Source organism: Panulirus ornatus, chromosome 30, assembly GCF_036320965.1.
Source record: "Panulirus ornatus isolate Po-2019 chromosome 30, ASM3632096v1, whole genome shotgun sequence".
NCBI classification, from domain to species: Eukaryota; Metazoa; Arthropoda; class Malacostraca; order Decapoda; family Palinuridae; genus Panulirus; species Panulirus ornatus.
Window position 1 is genome coordinate 8840183 of NC_092253.1, and position 19519 is coordinate 8859701.

General features: G+C 45.6%; 1 protein-coding gene across 21 annotated transcripts in view; it reads right to left on the minus strand.

Moving 5' to 3' along the window:
- The window catches only part of LOC139758387 (uncharacterized), a 126537-nt gene that overhangs the window by 67196 nt on the left and 39822 nt on the right, over nucleotides 1–19519 (minus strand). For 20 of the 21 annotated variants that reach the window (XR_011714815.1, XR_011714814.1, XM_071679720.1 and 17 more), the window contains 3 exons: nucleotides 18334–18455; nucleotides 537–686; nucleotides 43–253 (listed from right to left, as the gene is read on the minus strand). Coding sequence is in view for 19 of the 21 variants with exons in the window: in XM_071679720.1 (XP_071535821.1) it covers nucleotides 43–253; nucleotides 537–686; nucleotides 18334–18455 (483 nt within the window). In the remaining 2 variants the exon portion in view is untranslated. Of the gene's footprint in view, nucleotides 1–42; nucleotides 254–536; nucleotides 687–3583; nucleotides 4431–18333; nucleotides 18456–19519 lie in introns of those variants that run through there. The other variant, XM_071679719.1, reaches the window with a different exon arrangement.

The following is a 19519-nucleotide window of genomic DNA, read 5'->3' on the forward strand; positions in this document are numbered from 1 at the left end:
TTAACTTAAGATCTTAATCCATGGCATTATGAATCTATTTACCAATCTTTGTTTCAGCCTGCTGTTGTTCTTGCTGATACTTCTTTCTTGAGCGCGAGTCTTCTCTCTGCTGTCGCCGAAACTGATCCTTTGAGGACATTTCAGTGTTATCCAGGTACTCCTCAGCAAACACATACTTCCGATATTCTGGGTCTAGACCAAAGTCTTTCAGTTTGGGTGTCTTGTCATCATCTTGACCTTTTTTGAATAACACCTGTATATACATGTAAGGATGAGACACCAACACAAAACTGTGTGTATCAGTTATAACCTGTAGAGAAAGAAGGTAAGGCACTTGGGTATGACAGTGTGATGTTGGAACTTAGAATAAAATACATAAGATAAACCAACTAAAGTAACATCATGTAGGGGATTGCTATAAGCTGACTTTCTTTCCCCCATTACCAAGAGTCAAGGTGCAATGGTATTTCAAGTACAGAAGGAAAGACAATTAGCCTTTTAATTCTATACCATCTCCCAACCTGGCAATGAGTTACCTTCATGATGGTGTAGACGAAGAAGACGACAATCCCAACGGTGTAAAGAGGCATGATGATGCCCATGGCCCCAGATCCCTTACCTTGGGGTGGAGGCACAATGCCACCAGGGCCACCCATTGGAGGTCGCACCCCAGGCAGTGGACCACGCTGCAAGGAAGAATAGGAGTAACTAATCCACAACAAAACATTCTGCTAACCACTGGATGCATTTACTCAAATTGGGGGAATGAAGCTACACAGTTGTTGCTGGAAGGGAGAGGAAGAGGATAGGAAATCATGAACATAAAGATAAATTTAACCTTGGAATAAAACACACAATGTGAGATAAACCAACTACCAGGAGACCCCAACTTATGTGGGGGGATATATCTCAGTAAAACATTACAATATGAATCAGTTGTATGTTGAACCAAATTTTCCCCAATGTCACCCTTAAGGATGGAATGCAATGCCAGTATACTGTGCCTGAAAACTTAGTTTATCACCCACATAAAGGAACACAGTCAACACCTAATTTAGACAATATCTAAATAAAATTAAGAGTAAATGTGAATAAGAGCAAGGTTATTAGGTTCAGTAGGGTTGAGCGACCAACTTAATTGGGATGTAAGTTTGAATGGAGAAAAACTGGAGGAAGTGAAGTGTTTTAGATATCTGGGAATGGACTTAGTAGAAGCGAGTCACAGGGTGGGGGAGGGAGCAAAGGTTCTGGAAGTGATGGAAAATGTGAGGAAATAGAGAATGTTATCCTGGAACAAAAATGGGTATGCTTGAAGGAGTAGTAGTTCCAACAATGTTATATGGTTGCAAGGCATGGGCTATTGATAGAGTTGTACAGAGGAGGGTGGGTGTGTTGGAAATGAAATATTTGATGACAATAAGTATTGTGAGGTTGTCTGATTGAGTAAGTAATGAAAGGGTAAGCGAGGTGTGGAAATAAAAAGAGTGTGGCTGAGAGAGTAGAAGAGGGTGTGTTGAAATGGTTGGAACATATGGAGAGAATGAGTGAGGGAAGATTGACAGTGAGGATATAGGTGTCAGAGGTGAAGGGAACAAGGAGAAGCGGGAGACCAATTTGGTGGTGGAAGGATGGAGTGAAAAAGGTTTTGAGAGATCAGGGCCTGAACATAGAGAAGGGTATGAGGCGTGCAAGGAATAGAGTGCATTGGAACGATGTGGTATACCAGGGTCGACGTGCTGTCAGTGGATTGAACCAGGGTATGTGAAGCGTCTGGGGTAAACCATGGGGCCTGGATGTGGATGGGGAGTTATGGTTTCGGTACATTACACATGACAGCTAGAGACTGATTGTGAACAAACGGGGCCTTTTTTGTCTGTTTTCCTGGTGCTACCTCGCTGAAGCAGGGGTTAGCGATGCTATTTCCTGTGGGGCGGGGTAGCGATAGGAGTGGAAGGCAAGCAAGTATGAATATGTACATGTGTATATTTATATATGTCTATGTATTTATATGTGCGTGTATGGGCATTTATGTATATATATGTGTGTATATGAGTGGATGGGCTATTCCTCACCTGTTTCCTGGCGCTACCTCGCTGACGAAGGAAACAGCAATCAAGTACAATAAATAATCTAATTAATATTTACTCTGAAGGGAACTGTACTTAAACGTGCTGATGGGGACCTTAGGTGCCGTTGGAAAGGGATGGAGTGGACTGATGATTACTAAGAGGGCAAGGGAGAGGATCATATATGTGTGTGTGTGTAATAAAAAACATTAACAAAATCTATCCACAAACAACTACCCACCTACCCTTCACTCCCACTGATACAAGCAACACAATCAAAACCATAACAACTCTCCTGCTACAAGCACTGACAACATATCAAACTCACATAAAACGCTCTGGTTCATTTGTAGTTCAAGCATTACAGATATTGTCAACAACTCCAGATAAAATGCCTAACTTCTAGAAACTTGCCAACATACTGTCTTAAAAACCTCCAAAGCACCCATCTACCCATCCTCCTACTGCCCTCTATCACTTCTATTTTCAGTATCCAAACTCGGTGAAAAAATGATCCACAACCAACGTAATCAAAGCATCCCACTCTTAACCACATGTCTTCAGACCCAACCACAACTACACACTGACCATGAAGACGGCACCAAGCACTTAATAATCAACTGTCCTTCACTATTTATACATAGACACGCTAAAATAATCCAAGACCTAAACAACCGACCTCCCAATTCAAGACTTAAAACTCCATCCTACCACATATACACCCATCGGAAACCATACTCCCCAGACAAATACGAGTCACACTCTTCCATCTACGCTCTGGGAATCAACCATTACGACAAGCACCGTTTCATTATTCATACCTCAAGATCCTTCATGCCCATGGCGCAACTACCATAAAGAAGACACAGAGCACTTGCCATTCAACTGTCCTGCGTCCTCAACATATATGAAAAACTCATCACATTACTGTACGACTTGTGATGGTCCCGATCGGCTTCGTGCAATAGGATCGTTATAAACATTGGAGTCCTGAAACTAATAATACACTACATTTTCCAAGAAGGAATCCGCCTCATCAGGTGTAAACAAATCACAAAGTTTACAGACCTGTACACCCTCATATATATATATATTGTGTATTCTTATGAATTTTCCTAAAAGCAATAACTGGCCAACTCAAGTAACGGAATAATATCTGTCATGTCTATTTCTAGTGAACCTTTCTCACATCTTTCCCCACGCTTTTGAGTTATAAAGTACAAACAGCAGAAGCCATCCACCACTCTAAACCCCCAACAAAAATCCGTATGATGGCGGACAACCGAGCAATCACGTGTCCTAGGACACACTACAAGGGTTTGGGAGCCAATGGGGTGATTAGACGGAACCTGGCTCTCGTGGGGGCCTGGGTGGGATAACAAGTCCAACCCCCTAAGCCCAGTGCTTAGGTCCCTCACCACCGGCAGGCTGCGGCCCTAGAGCATAGGGCCCGCACCTCTAGAGTTGTAGGGAGGTTTAATCTCAAACAACGATGGAGTGATAAGGTTATAACATGCCTGCTGGTCCAGCTGGTGGTGGGCGGTGTGGCTGAACCGGGCCTGCTCCGACACGTCATGGCTCATGACACTTCCTGCTCCTTCTGCCATCGCTGAGCAGGTGGGTCCCTCAGCCGGGCATTCCCCCTCCTCCTCGCTCTCCACGTACCAGGAGGGGTGCGGTGTATCCCCAGGGGAGGCTGCGGGTTCCCCTGGGGCACCCCATTTGAAGTCTCCGTCTCCGAGCTGCGACGCAGCCTCTTCCAGGAGTCGCTGTTGTCGCTCCATCTGCCGCTTGATCCTGCGTCGGATGCGGTATATCTTGGGCATCAAAACCTGCACCATGGCTCCAAATGGGCTGAACGAGAGTCGCCCTAACGTACAGAATTAACAGTGTACGGTAGACAACCCAGGGAGGAGAAGGAGGGTGTAGAATGTCACTGATTGCGACGTTTATTACTCTATTCTTAGGAAACTCTCGGGTAGAACTACACCTCACATTATCAGCTAAAGAGGCCTGCTCTCCAGCAAAACTGGTAAAATCTGCACCTCACGCTGACCTTTCCGAGATGGAGACGAAATGGGTCATTCCTCACATTGCATCCTCTTCTCACAGCCCATAATGGTCTTAACATCCCTATGAAAGTCAACACATATAACCACTTCCTTGGTCGATGCCCTTACAATAGCTAGGGGCGACATAAGGGCTACCAGAGACCAAAGGGTGCCTGGACGATGCTCTCACGGTCACTAAGGGTAATACAAGGGCTGGCAGGAGCCATTGAATGCCCGGCTGACGCCCTCACGATCGCTAAGGCCTAGGAAAGAGCCAGAGATCCGGAGCAAAGGCCACCGTCAGGAGTGGCTGAGGCGAGGTTACTGCAGCCGCAGCAGCTGGACTGTAATACCGCCAGGTCCCACCTGCCCAGGTCGCTCACATGTCTGGCTTCCCATCCTTAGCGCCATCGCGATGATGACACACTCTCACATTTCTTAACCCGTCGAGAAAGACGGCGCGAGACATGAGCACGCCGGTACAACCTTCGATTATGACGGTATGGCTCTCAGTATGGTGATAGGGAAAGACCTTTCAAAAGCAACGATACGAGTTTGATGACCCCTAGGTCATTATGGATCTAGAGAAAGGCTATTCTATCATATCCATGGTTCTTACCGTAGTGCTCAAGGGACCAAGGCATTACGAAGACCTACTTAAACAGTTTCATGTCAACACATTTGTGTGACACGGATATACTTGTCTTTCTCCATCACAAGACCATAAACATCCAAAGAAAATGTGCATCTTTGACTAAACGATAAACTAAGGTATCTGAAGATTCCTTATTACCAGCTAATCTGAGTACATTCAGTTATTCCAACTCCTCTCGAGCCTTAACCTGATTAAATGTGTGACCTTGGTCGTTAACCTCGGCAGACCTGACCCAACCCCCTCATTCCCATGTTGTGGAGTTGCTTAGCCAGGCGCACCAGGAAATACACACACATACACCAAGGGACACACACCCAGGGGACACGAAGAGGAGGACAAGGAGGAGGAGGAGGTTCGGTGGGTCGAGAATCCACGAGAGAGTGAGGTCGGGTAAAGCTTCGGCGGGAGGAATGACAGATGATGCGACATTGGTCTGGTCAAAGGTCAGGATAAAAGATATAGGGGATTGATCACTGACTCCAGGTTGTCAAGAGTGAAGGATGACGGGTTAAATCTACCCTTCTCCTCTCAGTGAGGAAGGGTACCAGCCACTTGCACTGTGGAGAATGGTGAAGGGTGTGTAGAGGGAAGAGATCGGCCTGAGGATAAAATGTGTCACACGACGTCGTGGCAGGAACTTGAGAGAGAGAGAGAGAGAGAGAGAGAGAGAGAGAGAGAGAGAGAGAGAGAGAGAGAGAGAGAGAAGAAGAAGAAGAAGAAGAAGAAGAAGAAGAAGAAGAAGAAGAAGAAGAAGAAGAAGAATGTCATAGTGTTTGTTGAGTCAGGAGGAGAGAAAGTGAAGAAAGAGACATATTGGTAGCTCGGTGATAGTAACCTAAAGTCAGACAACCACAGAGTTTGGAAATGCAAAACCAGTGAGGTTGGTAACAGACGAATTGGTAATAAACACAAACTTCTCCAACGAAGAGGAAGTGGCGGAAACATCACGAAACAGTTGGGTCTTCAAGAGAAGTAAGATACTAACACGAGGTGTTTAGCATATGCAAATTGGGTGGAAAGACCGTTCATATCGGTGAACTAGCTGTAAGGGAAAAATAAAAGCCTATTAGCATATAAGCCAATACTGCCTGGGGTCCTTCTCATTGGCAGCAGAAACAGAAGAGTTCTAGGAGATTCCTTGCACCCCATAAGCTGGGTACTTGAACCCATATGTTTTTACTAGCCTTTCTCATGTTCATGTTCACATATGTGACATGAGACAGGGCAAGCTTAAACCACACGGGGAGTCAGCTTAGTCTTTGGCGTGACAGGAAGCAATAAATCAACCATCCTGACACGGATGGTGCCAGCGCTGATGACGCAATGCATGGGGGGGGGGGATGATGACGCAATACATGAAGTGATGACATCATCACTATCATACGAGCTGACGTACGTAACCATCACCTCTGACCTGCAAAGATTCTGGAAAAAAAAATCTACACTCGGCTGGACGTGTCCCGAAGCAAAGGACTAATGCACCAAGGACACTAACCGCCCACACACACACACACACACACACACACACACACACACAAAAGACCTCCATAAACGGAGTAATTCGTGAATTGCCACCTCCTCCAGCAGACCCTCTGTAATCACTGCATGAAACATGACACCCCGCGAAAATATAAATTCTTCTTACCCTGCTTGACTTACAGGGCCTGGAGGTGTCAATCAGCATGATGTATGGGATGCCATAAGACCTGACCACTTGTGCTATGTAGTTGAAGCTTCTGGTTATATGTTGTTATTCAGTAAATCGTAATTGCTATCAATGTGGCCCAGCGTTAAGACTTCGACGTCCTGGAGTCATTACAGTGCAACCAATATTCCCCCGTCCTAAGAGGGCAAAATCCCTCATTGGGACCCCTTCTCTGCTCCTTCTTTTGGAGAAGTAAATCAGGAGGGGAGGATTTCCAGCCACCCGCTCCCTCCCTTTTTAGTCGCCATCTACGCCATGCAGGGAATACGTGGGATGTATTCTTTCTCCCCTATCCCTAGGATACATATATATATATTTTTTTCATACTATTCTCCATATATATATATATATATATATATATATATATATATATTGCGTGTTTTCTTTTTTATAAACTTTGGCCTTAATAACAACTGTTCTCCATGTATGTGGGTGAAAAATTGCGACCTTCACCGTTTTCTGTGCGTGGGCTTATGAAAAAAGATGGGGGGGGAGGGGGTAAGGGCGGCCATGAGGGGTAACTGCGCTTTGTGGCTTCCTATGGTTCTCCCATTCCCCCCATTCTCTCTCCCCAGCCCAAACAAATGTTCTCACTGGCCTCTGACCTCCACACAGCACTACAGGTGCTTCACTATATCAACCAACACACACACAGTCCAGTATAGAAACTACGATAAGAAGGGTGGGGGGGGGAAAAAAAATTTTTTTTTTTCTTTTTTTCATTGTGGCTGTGTCACTGGACATCATAGAATGGGACTCGGTAAAATATTTCTAGTCCAGTCCCACGAACGCCCTTCAGTACGATCTGCCTCTCTCTCTCTCTCTCTCTCTCTCTCTCTCTCTCTCTCTCTCTCTCTCTCTCCAACATCATCCCGCCACCTGAAAGCGATTTATTAACCTTAAAATGATCTATCGCCACTGGATCTAAAAGACCAAGTGACAATGCCTCTTATTTCTACAACATTATTAAGTATTCCGTATTTCTAAATTCGCTTGAAGGTTTACTGCAGTTAAATTACGTACCTCAGGGTGTAAACTTCTATTCTGGAGGGGGTTTACAAAGTGAATGATTCAGAGATTATCATCAAACAGGGAATAGATACGAGTTTACAAGTGTATTTCTTTATCATTAGCCATTAAACTGAGAGTAAATAATGTTACAAGATCGTACATAGGAATGTGTAGACATTAATAACATCTTCCCTCTTTCCAAGTGAGATAAATCCTATTGTGTCATTAGAACGAATCCTTAATCTTATTGGGATTTAATGACAAGAAATCCCACCACAATAGCGTGAAAGATTAGAAAATCCCTCATGTAACTAGACTATATTAATCCCACCCGCGTACTGAACGACGTAAACCAACCCATGTAAACAACAAGGTTTAATCCGGCCACATATCGAAGATAAACCAAACGACAAAACGACCCAGATAAACCAAATGACAGGACGATCCAGTTAAACCCAACCACACAACCATCCAGATAAATACAACCACACAACCATCCAGATAAATACAACCACACAACCATCCAGATAAACCCAACTTCACAACCATCCAGATAAACCCAACCACTCAAAAAAAACCTAGATAAACCCAACCACATTTTCAGCTTAAGATAAATCCCCCATCTAGATAACTAGAGAGATAAATCCGTCTACATAAACCATACAAACTACAGTAACTCCGCATAAAATATAAATCCAACCCAACAAACTAGACAAATCCAGCCATACATCAGAACACAGAGCCACCTCCAATCTAACTGTATAACCAACAATATACAACCAACTAAGCGACCTTACAGTAATGCTATTATAATTCCAACCACTCACAAAACTATAAACCCTACTACAAATTCTACAACCAACTAAAAACCACAAGCCAGATAACGAATCGTGTAGAATCCAACCAAACAGCCATAAGATCCCATGTAGATAGGCCACTCGATGCATCGTATTCTCAGCTAACCCACGAAGCCACGTAGAGGAATACCTAAAAGTCCTTCCGCAGAAACCCTAAAAGAACTAAATACCCCGCAGCGGTTACCAGGAACCCGGCAGAGTGGACGGTGGCTCGACCACATTGAAAACGAATTGAAACGAAAAGAAAACGGGTAAGATATGGAGGGGATTCCGTAGGTGTCAAATGCAACACGATTCAAATTCATAAATTTCACGGAAAATGCAAACTGTGAAGAAATGGGAGGCAAAATAAACACAAAGTAAATCCGAGAGGATGTGCCTCTCTCTTCTGAATAGGATAATTAGTCACAGTCGCTTTTAATTGGTGTTCAAGTGACGTGCGTGTCGCCGTTTTTCATCGTAATTGGATGTTGAGAAGACAAGGCAGGCAAAAGGACCAATTTATTTCCTCTCTCTCTCTCTCTCTCTCTCTCTCTCTCTCTATATATATATATATATATATATATATATATATATATATATATATATATATATATATATATATACCAAAACCTAAACCCACCATCCACAATCAAGCCCTCAATACTGCTCCGCGTTCTTACTTTAATTGCTGAATATGCTCAGTCCATTCGACAGCACGTCGCCTCCCGTATATCACAACAATTGCATTCATTTTATCCCATATACTCCACTCAGCCTCCTGAATGTTAAGGCCCCGATACCCCAAAGCCGCTATTACTCTAGCCTTCCATCTCCTTCCTGGTTTCCCTCTCCGTCTTTCCTCCCTGACACGTATATCTTCATCGTCTTTCTTCATTCATCCTCTCCATGTGTCAGAGCCCCTTCCACACACCCGACTCATGTCCCTCGATCGGACGGCGCTCATTACCACACCTCAGTCTTACACTGTCATTCTAAACACGACCAAGCCAAGGCGCCTTCTTACGGTATTTCATATCAAAATCGTCCAAACGTATTCCCCCCTTTCGCATTTCGAGCTCAAGGTCAACATCAATACACCGTCGGGACTCCTATACCATCCGGCAAACCCGTGTTTGTCATGGGAGACAATGACTTCCACACGTACCTCGATGCAGCCAGGGCCTAAGCTCCCTTTCCCTACGATTCCACCCACTTCGATGTCCACTCCCAGGTACCTGAAGCACTCCACTTCCTCACCTGAAACACTCCACTTCCTCACCTGAAACACTCCACTTCCTCACCTGAAGCACTCCACTTCCTCACCTGAAACACTCCACTTCCTCACCTGAAGCACTCCACTTCCTCACCTGAAACACTCCACTTCCTCACCTGAAGCACTCCACTTCCTCACCTGAAGCACTCCACTTCCTCCCTGAAGCACTCCACTTCCCCCAGGTCCTCCCTATTTAAACATCACTCCAAGCCCTCCTGACTCTCCCTCATACTGCACTTCACTCCAAACCCTCCTCACTCATCCTCATGTTACACTTCACTATAAACCCTCCTAACTCATCATCATATGCCGCATCTCACTATCTTTCTATTCTCAACTTTCTCCATGTCACACACATACACACACACACACACAAACTCTGCCACTATCCTTTGGGAGCTTTTCTTTAGAACATGACACCAGAGCCGTGTCATCTGCAAATAGCAACTGACTCACCTCCTAAGTTCCCCCAGACAGATATTCGTACGCCTCTCCCTAGTAGCCCTGGGAAACAGGGACCAAACGAGCAGTCATAAAAACAAGGTCGCATGCGGGGGTCCCCGAGCTATCTCCATCTCTCTAACTCTTATCTCTCTCTCTATCTCTATCTCTCCCTTTGCCGTCACGCAACAGGGGGTAAAAGTAAACATACCTCCTGTGCTAACCGCCTCAGATACTGCTTATGCTAAGCGCCCATTTCCACCAGCTTCTGTTGCAACAGGAGCAACAGACAGAGGCAGCAGCACTACCAAACACCTCCCTCTGTCGTCCGCAACAGGGTCATCAGCCTAAGGCGCCCCCCAGCAATCTCCCTGGGGGAAGGGCGGGCTGGTGTTCTGGACACTTTACGCCCTTGAAATGCTTGGCGTACAGGTTACTGAAGAGGATGAGTAAGGTCTCCTACGGTTCCTAGCGCCTCCCTTACGAGAGCCGGGAGGAGGCAGGCGCGGTCTACCCTCACCAGAACCGCTGCTACATAAGCGGGTCCTCGGTCACCCGAGGAAGAACGGAGTATTTCCGTCTTTGGGGGAGAGAGAGAGAGAGAGAGAGAGAGAGAGAGAGAGAGAGAGAGAGAGAGAGAGAGAGAGAGAGAGAGAGACCCTCCTAATAAAACCGTATGACGACGTTTACGTAAGATCCTTTTAACGAAGACGTTATAACCCCCCCCTCTCTCTCTCTCTCTCTCTCTCTCTCTCTCTCTCTCTCTCTCTCTCTCTCTCCACCCGTTCCTTGAATCTTGCGAAGTCGGTCGATCAAGGCAACGTGTGCTTTTCAAGGGAGATTAAGAGGGTGATCAGTCAACCCTGTGGTCAACAGTTTACCGTGAGGGGTAGCTAAAGTGAGGCACTGCTAAGGCACAAGACGTCACCTCCTCGACCCCCCTTCCCTAACCAGATCCCAGAGCTTCGTCAGCTGCCATACACCACCACTACCACCACCATCATTATTATCATCATTAACCCGCACCACTTGCAACTGGGTCAAGGTCCTGGTGTTTCCTGGTAATTTGAGGAGGAAGTGTGGCACAGTTCTCCTGGTGTTTCCTGGTAACCAGTAGGAGGAAGTGTGGCACAGTTCTCCTGGTGTTTCCTGGTAACTTGAAGACGGAAGTGTGGCACAGTTCTCCTGGTGTCTCTTGGTAACCAGGAGACGGAAGTGTGGCACAGTTCTCCTGGTGTCTCTTGGTAACCAGGAGACAGAAGTGTGGCACAGTTTTCCTGGTGTCACTTGGTAACCAGGAGACGGAAGTGTGGCACAGTTTTCCTGGTGTCACTTGGTAACCAGGAGAAGCAGGTGTGGCAGGGTTCTCCTGGTTGCCTCTTGGTAACCAGGAGGTGGGGCAGGGTTCTCCCTGGTAACCAGGAGAGGGGCAGGGTTCAGCCTGGTAACCAGGAGAGGGACAGGCAGGGTTCAGCCTGGTAACCAGGATGTTACGTAGGACAAGGGATGTGAGGCAAGACACGGGAGAAACTCTTGCGGAAATAGGTATTGGATCACACTCCCTCCCTGCCCTTATATAAAGTAACGTAATACCATTACCATAGTTACCCTTCATTACTTTTCGTGGCCCACTCATGGGGTCGGTCATCATCATCCCCTTACCTCAACGTCACATGCACACAACATGTGTCATCACTTGAACTGTTGTAGAGATAATCAATTCAGAAAACCTATCCTCATACTGGAGATGTTACGAGGTGTGTGTGTGTGTGTGTGTGTGTGTGTGTGTGTGTGTGTGTGTGTGTGTGTGCGCATGCCATTGTTATGATGGTGACGGGACCAGGAGACGGGTAAGGGAGGGTTGTCGTGCCATTTGGCTCAGGCACCTCCAACTGTGTGCGACATCCACCCACCTCCCACACACACACACCACACACACACACCCCGCCCGCCTCTCTCACCCTTCCTCCTCCTCCTCACATATACCACGACGACCTCCTCCTCCTCCCCACCTAACATGAAGGTCGTACTCCTCCGGCACCCTACAGACTTAAGGGCGCCGCCGCGCGCCCCCAGGGATTATATACCACCCTCGTCCGCACCACCCCTCGATATCCGGCCATCCCTGAGCCCGACACGAGGCGCTTCAAGCCTACCTCTAAGCCGAGGGACCACCTCCAACTCCTCTCTCTCTCTCTCTCTCTCTCTCTCTCTCTCTCTCTCTCTCTCTCTCTCTCTCTCTCTCTCTCTCTCTCTCTCTACATCTCTTTAAATCACACAAACACACACACAGAGGTGCTTCCCTGGCACCATCGCCCTGCTATAAGGCACGTTCCGGGTCCTCAACACCACCTCTGGTTTGGACGATGAGGAGTTCGCGCCACACCGCGCCATAGCCTTCATCCTGGACGAACGGTACAGCTGGTGTCCGTAGTAAGTATAGTGGCGGCACAGCTCGTCGTGAGGTACAAGCGGTACACTCTGCAATGTACCTGGCAGCTCAAGGCTCCAGTGGGTCGTTTTCTGATCCTCTGGTTCTTATCTCCCACCACCACAACGATGCTAGGCTCTGGAAAGTCTTGTACCTCATATCTTTCCCCTCATACCTCCTACCTGGCTCCCGCTCCTCGCATCGCTGTGACACTCTCAATCTCTTCCACATTTATCTCTGTCTTCCCTAACACCTGACCTCTTATACCTTTTAAGGGGGCTGAGTTCCCACTTCCTCAAAGACGTTTCGATCACGACAACTCTCCTCATTTCACTCCTCGAAACCTTAAGCTCACTCGTAAGGTTTCATTTAAGCCCCTGGCCTCGATGGAGAGAGAGAGAGAGAGAGAGAGAGAGAGAGAGAGAGAGAGAGAGAGAGAGAGAGAGAGAGAGAGAGAGAGAGACCAGTCCTCGGCTCGAGACATCAACACACAGATGGCCACACTCAAAAGCTCATCCACAATGAGCTTTGCAAACCGGATACGTTCTTCCCCCTCAAGGATGTGCCACGGGAGAAATGTTCATGTTGCATGCCAGGAGACCAGAGCGCAATCAAGCACAGACATAAATGGAGACCATACACACACACACACACACACACACACACACACACACACACACACACGTCACTAAATGTCTCATTAATCAACCGCGTGACAGACTGTCACCTGCATTACTGTGTGGACCCAAGACATCTAGACGACCAGCGGAAACACTCGAGGTTCCTCACAGCTGCAGGAGGAGGAGGAGGAGGAGGAGGAGGAGGAAGAAGAGGAGGAAGAGGAGGAGGAGGAGGAGGAGGAGGAGGAGGAGGAGGAGCGCCTCTACTGTGTCCCGCCTCATGAAGTTTCTCACTCACATGCCTCTCCTCACAAACCCGTACCATCGACCTCAGAACTGTTTTCAGCCACACACACACACACATTCATAAAAACATACACACACATTAACACACACACACTTAAACATACACACACACACACACACACACACACACACACATATACACACATTCATACACACACACACGCGTACACAGACACACACACACACACAATCGTACCCTGTACCACAGGAAGCACAATAAGAGTTCACTCGCCAATAGATCGTCCTCATTCCTCTCTCTCTCTCTCTCTCTCTCTCTCTCTCTCTCTCTCTCTCTCTCTCTCTCTCTCTCTCTCTCTCTCTCTCGCCTCAGAAATTCAAATCGTCCCTCATCCCCCAGAGATTCGTCCTCAGATAAACTCCCGTCTATTTTAACCCCAGGTGGAGGACTTATCACTGTCTATCCCCACGCCCCCGGGCCGGGAAGACCTCCTCTATACGTGACCTCTGACCCCCCCAGGAGACGACCCTGTTCTCTAACATCACCGTTACTTTAAGATCCAGTCAGTATACAACATGATCCATATACGCTATAAGGGCGACAATATAGAGGCCTGAAGGTGGATATAGTCCATATACCACCCACGACACAGGATCCCAATAGTCATCACATAAGAGTCATATTTCCAATACGTGACGGGAGAAAACCTACCCAACGGCCTGGGGGAGGAATATATATATATATATATATATATATATATATATATATATATATATATATATATATATATATATATATATATATGTGTGTGTGTGTGTGTGTGTGTGTGTGTGTGTGTCTGGTAGACGGGCATCAAAGATAACCTCATTCTTAAATCATCTATTGCACGTAATTCCAGATCGCATAATACAAGCAGACGCATCTTTAAACTCTATCGCGTTTTCATCCCTGATCGTTCGTGCAAAGGTGGATGCTATTAGGAATTTCCAACTGGGTCTGGTGACGTTCTCAATCGCGAACTTTCATTCATCCGTACGTCTCACGTTCAGAGATGGAAATCAAAATGTTCAAAGAAGATGGCGAGGGGAAGATGTGGACCAACACGGGAGTTTGTTTACATAAGGCGTCCTGTGTATAAAATGGAAAATGGTGGAAAAACCATTATTTAACATTCTTTTTGATCCTCCTACCCATCTTCCATCGCGTCAAGAATTTCGTAATCTATTATCATCATAATAATGTCTTTAGCCTCATCCAACACCCATTCATTATCTTTATCCTCACGCTCTCTCTCTCTCTCTCTCTCTCTCTCTCTCTCTCTCTCTCTCTCTCTCTCTCTAAAGAAAAACTCATAACTGGCTAATGGATCACAGAGCCCAACGCGGGGTTCCGAGAACAAGGGTTGGTATCCCGCGAGTGTGTTTGTGGATAAAGTGTATTGGACGGTTAATGAACGAAACCCTATGGTCATAACTGGACGGATTGGACGGTCACCTAGTTTTCATTAGTTGTGTACCGTAATTATGCTGCCTAGTTTTAATTAGTTATGTAGCTTAATTATGCAGTCTAGTTCAATTTAGTTATGTAGCTTAACTATGTAGCCTAGTTTTAATTAATGTACCTTAATTATGCAGCCTAGTTTTGATTAGTTGTGTACCGTAATTATGCAGCATAGTCTTAATTATTATGTACCTTAATTATGCAGCCTTATCTTAATTAGTTAAGTACCTTAATCATGCAGCCTAGCTAGTTTTTTAATTACATAACCTAGTGATGTACCTGAGTCTAATTCAGTTAGGTATCTTAGTTACGCCACTTAGTGAACGCATCTCAGTTGCTACACAGGGACTGACGCAGCCTCGGATGATCCAGAGATAGGTCGCTCAGGGTGAATAAGTCTACGTGAGGTATGACGATGGAGGAGATCGATAAAGTTAAAGATGGAGTACTGGAGAGGGAGGGTTGAGAGTAGGGAGGGAAGGGTGTGGGGAAGGGGTACTGGAGAGGGAGGGTTGAGAGTAGGGAGGGAAGGGTGTGGGGAAGGGGACTAAACTGTCCAAGAGTTCTCCAGTGTGTGGCTGAAGCAGGAAACAACACTAAGAAAGTAGTCCGGATAAGAGTCCTTACCTACTTTACCTACTTCCTTACCTTCCTACCTACCTACTTACCTTCCTCCCTACCTACTTAATCTCCTACCGACCTACTTACTTTTCTACCTACCTACTTACCTTCCTACCTACCTACTTACCTTCCTCCCTACCTACTTAATCTCCTACCTACCTACTTACTTTTCTACCTACCTACTTACCTTCCTACCTACCTACTTACCTTCCTCCCTACAGACTTAATCTCCTACCTACCTACTTACTTTTCTACCTACCTACTTACCTTCCTACCTACCTACTTATCTTCCTCCCTACCTACTTAATCTCCTACCTACCTACTTACTTTTCTACCTACCTACTTACCTTCCTCCCTCCCTACTTACTCTCTACCTACCAACTTACCTTTCTACGTACCTACTTACCTTCCTATCTACGTGTACCTCAGACGAGATACAATTAGTCGTGGCTGGAGCGTAGCACTTACCGTTAGAAATTTCGGGAGTTAAGAAGAGTCGTGGGAGTTACGGGTTGTCAAGCGCTATGGATGTGGCTCGTTAAAACTCCAGCCTTGACACTCCTCAGAGGCGTCCTTGTCTGGGGACATGGCCCTCACTGACACACACACACACACACACAGTAGTGGTTACTGTTACTGACCATGAGCCAGCACGGTATTGCCCGGTGTCTATCCCATCCCACACCCAACCCAGATGCTCATCCTACCCTCGGGACTGGTCGATAAATAGGCTAGCGTGTGTGAGTAAAGATATACACAGGTAAGGAGACGCGTGAACAAGATTATGTGTATATCTCTCCGTAACACAAATGGGTAATCACAGGGAACCCGGGAGATAATCAGGGGACAATGCATGAGAGGCGTCATGTGAGTGTGCCAAAATGGTGGTGGTGGCGCGGGGTATATATATAGAGGCACACTCTGACACCACCACCACCGCCACCACCCATCTTGGTCAACCATTCTATAACATCAACTCAAAACCTAAAGTCTTCCTGAAAAATAAATCACTATTATATATATATATATATATATATATATATATATATATATATATATATATATATATATATATATATAAACTCGATTTTCTTATGAATTTCATGAACACTTTCAAATCATGTTTCGGGTGGTCCTCTACAGTATACAGCACTGTAAGTTCTTATAACTACAAAACGTAGATTCAGAAAATATGTATCGCACAAAAACGTGAAAAACATAAAAGCGAAGCCCTCCTAGCTATCTAGATTTAACCTGAATTCGATGGTGGGGGGAAAAAAAAGTGACATATAATTCACGTCGGGTCTCTGGCCATTTCGTGCTTAAGCGCTGAGAAGCGAGCGCACGAAATAGCCAGCGATCGCTTGTAAACACGTCGAACGAACGGTCTGGTCGTTGCACCGCACCGACGTAGACCAAAATGTTGTTAATGTATATATCGACTGTAACACAGAAAATTGAGATAAATTGCAGCTGCAAGGGAATATCAGCATCGTGTATATTTTCTAGCAATGTTGACTGTTCGTGTTGCACCTAATTTGACGCTGATCAACCTCACTTTTTCTCTGATTTACATAAAAATCCTCTAACTATTTATCGCCATATTTATCATAGCGGTATAAATATCTATGATCCCAATCATACTACACCGTCTTGTTCTATTCTATACAATCATTCTGCATCGTCTTATTCTATACAATCATACTGCACCATCTTGTTCTGCTCGGAATAAAGTATCATTCCGAAACGGTATCAAACATTTTCCAAACATGATAAAGTGGCGTCGCTACGCTTATTACCATGTCAACGTAAGATACGGGTTGAACAAGCAGCCTTCAGTATGATATTCGTATAAATCATACGTTAGGGAAATTCAATCATTCGAAGATGTGAAACAATGATGCAACTTGGTAATTCAATCATTCGAAGATGTGAAACAATAATGCAACTTGCATCCACCACACTAGGGGGAGCGTGTGGAGGCGCTGAAATGGAAAGGTGAGTGGTCTCGGTTTCCTCAGCTGGGTCACTATTAACCTTAGCAACATCGCCATAAACATTAGACCGACAATGGTGTCTGCCCTTATTCCCAAAGCCACTTGAACTAAATCTAGTGAAACATTGTGAACTACATAGATAAAGGCTTAAGACTTCACACGAACATCAGGAAAAAAAAGGGTATTACATAAATATACGATAATAGAGCTTGTAAGCAGGTAACACTTATAGTTGTTTAACCATAAATTGTTATTCACTCGGCCAAGGAAGCATCAAAGGTGCGAATAAAGTTTCGAATTCCGTAGCAACAATTATAATAAAACGAGGTTAAACGTAGCAGCGCACATCAGTATGCTATAATATAGCTAGGACACACACACACACACACACACACACATCTTTTAAGAATGCGGTAGACAGAATTCCTAGCACATTCTAACTCAAACGTGGGGGTTTAATTTTGCTCTGGCCTGAACCTAACGCCCTGGCCTGCAGGAGGGAGGGGCAGCAGCTGCCAGTACCACAGTGTGAGCCATCCCAGCCCCCAGTAACCCCGGTGGGCACGACACAGTTGTCATGGAAAAGTCCAATACCATTGCAATCCCCAGGCCAGCTCACCGCCGTAAATAATCGCGGTATCTGGCAACCCGCCCGCCTCTACAAAACAAATAACGGATACAAAATATATAAATCAAACTAACGTCTATCTACACTGACTAACATCTCATCTACACTGACTGCTAGTAACGGTAGATGTTTAAACGTTTTCTATATTCATTAATAACCAAAAATGAATAGGGGGGGAAAAATATGAGTAAAATAAAAATGAAAATGAAAAAATACCGAGGGATACTTACCCTGCCTTTGTTGTCAACGGTTCGCTGGGGCATAGCGCGGCCCTTCTCCCTCAGGGCTGGGTGCATCATCTCAGGGTATAGATGGGTCGGCCGTTCAGGGCGGGCGTGCGGGTTCATTCCCTCTGAAACACGTGGGCGTGGCCGTCAGACAAATGGGCGTGGTGGTAAGGGGGGAAAAAAAAAATTGTGTGGACGTGGTCGTCAGACAAGTGGGCGTGGTGGTAGGAAGATATGGGCGTGGCTGTCAGGTGTATGGGGTACATGTGGCTGTACTGGCCACATATGAGGCAGTACTGACCAGATATGAGGCAGTACTGGCCAGACATGTGGCGTGACAGTACTGGCCAGGCATGGGGCAGTACTGGCCAGACATGTGGCGTGGCAATACTGGCCAGGCCAGTCATGTGGCAGTACCGACCAGACATGTGGCAATACTGACCAGACATGTGGCAATACTGATCAGACATGTGGCAATACTGGCCAGACATGTGGCAGTACTGGCCAGGCATGTGACAGTGACATGTGGCAGTACTGGCTAGACATGTACCTACTTCCCCCTCGACCATCACCACCACCAAGAGTCTACCACAAACAACTGTGACATTAACTAGGGGGTTAACTTACCCACGTCTCTCACTTGATGCCACATTACCACACGGCTATAAATACCGCACACCACCACAACGACCACCTACACCAGTAGCGAACTATCTTAACAAGCTCCATCAGTCTTACCGGGTCCATTCTCTCTCTCTCTCTCTCTCTCTCTCTCTCTCTCTCTCTCTCTATATATATATATATATATATATATATATATATATATATATATATATATATATATATATATTCCTTTTTATCCAAATGAAAATGAAACACGATAATTTCACGAGTGCACTTTCGTGTAATGATAAACATCATTACACGAAAGTGCACTTGGGAACTTATCGTGTTTCATATTTTCATTTCCCTGTGGATAAAAAGGAATTTACTGAGCATGCGCTCAACTGATTATATATATATATATATATATATATATATATATATATATATATATATAATCGCGCACTTTCACAGAACAAACTACCAACAGCGAGGCTCGAACCCGGGACCCCTGTGTGGCAGGCGGGAGCGTTACCGCTAGGCTATGATCGCCCCTATATAATGGTCCTGCAGTGGCCACATACAG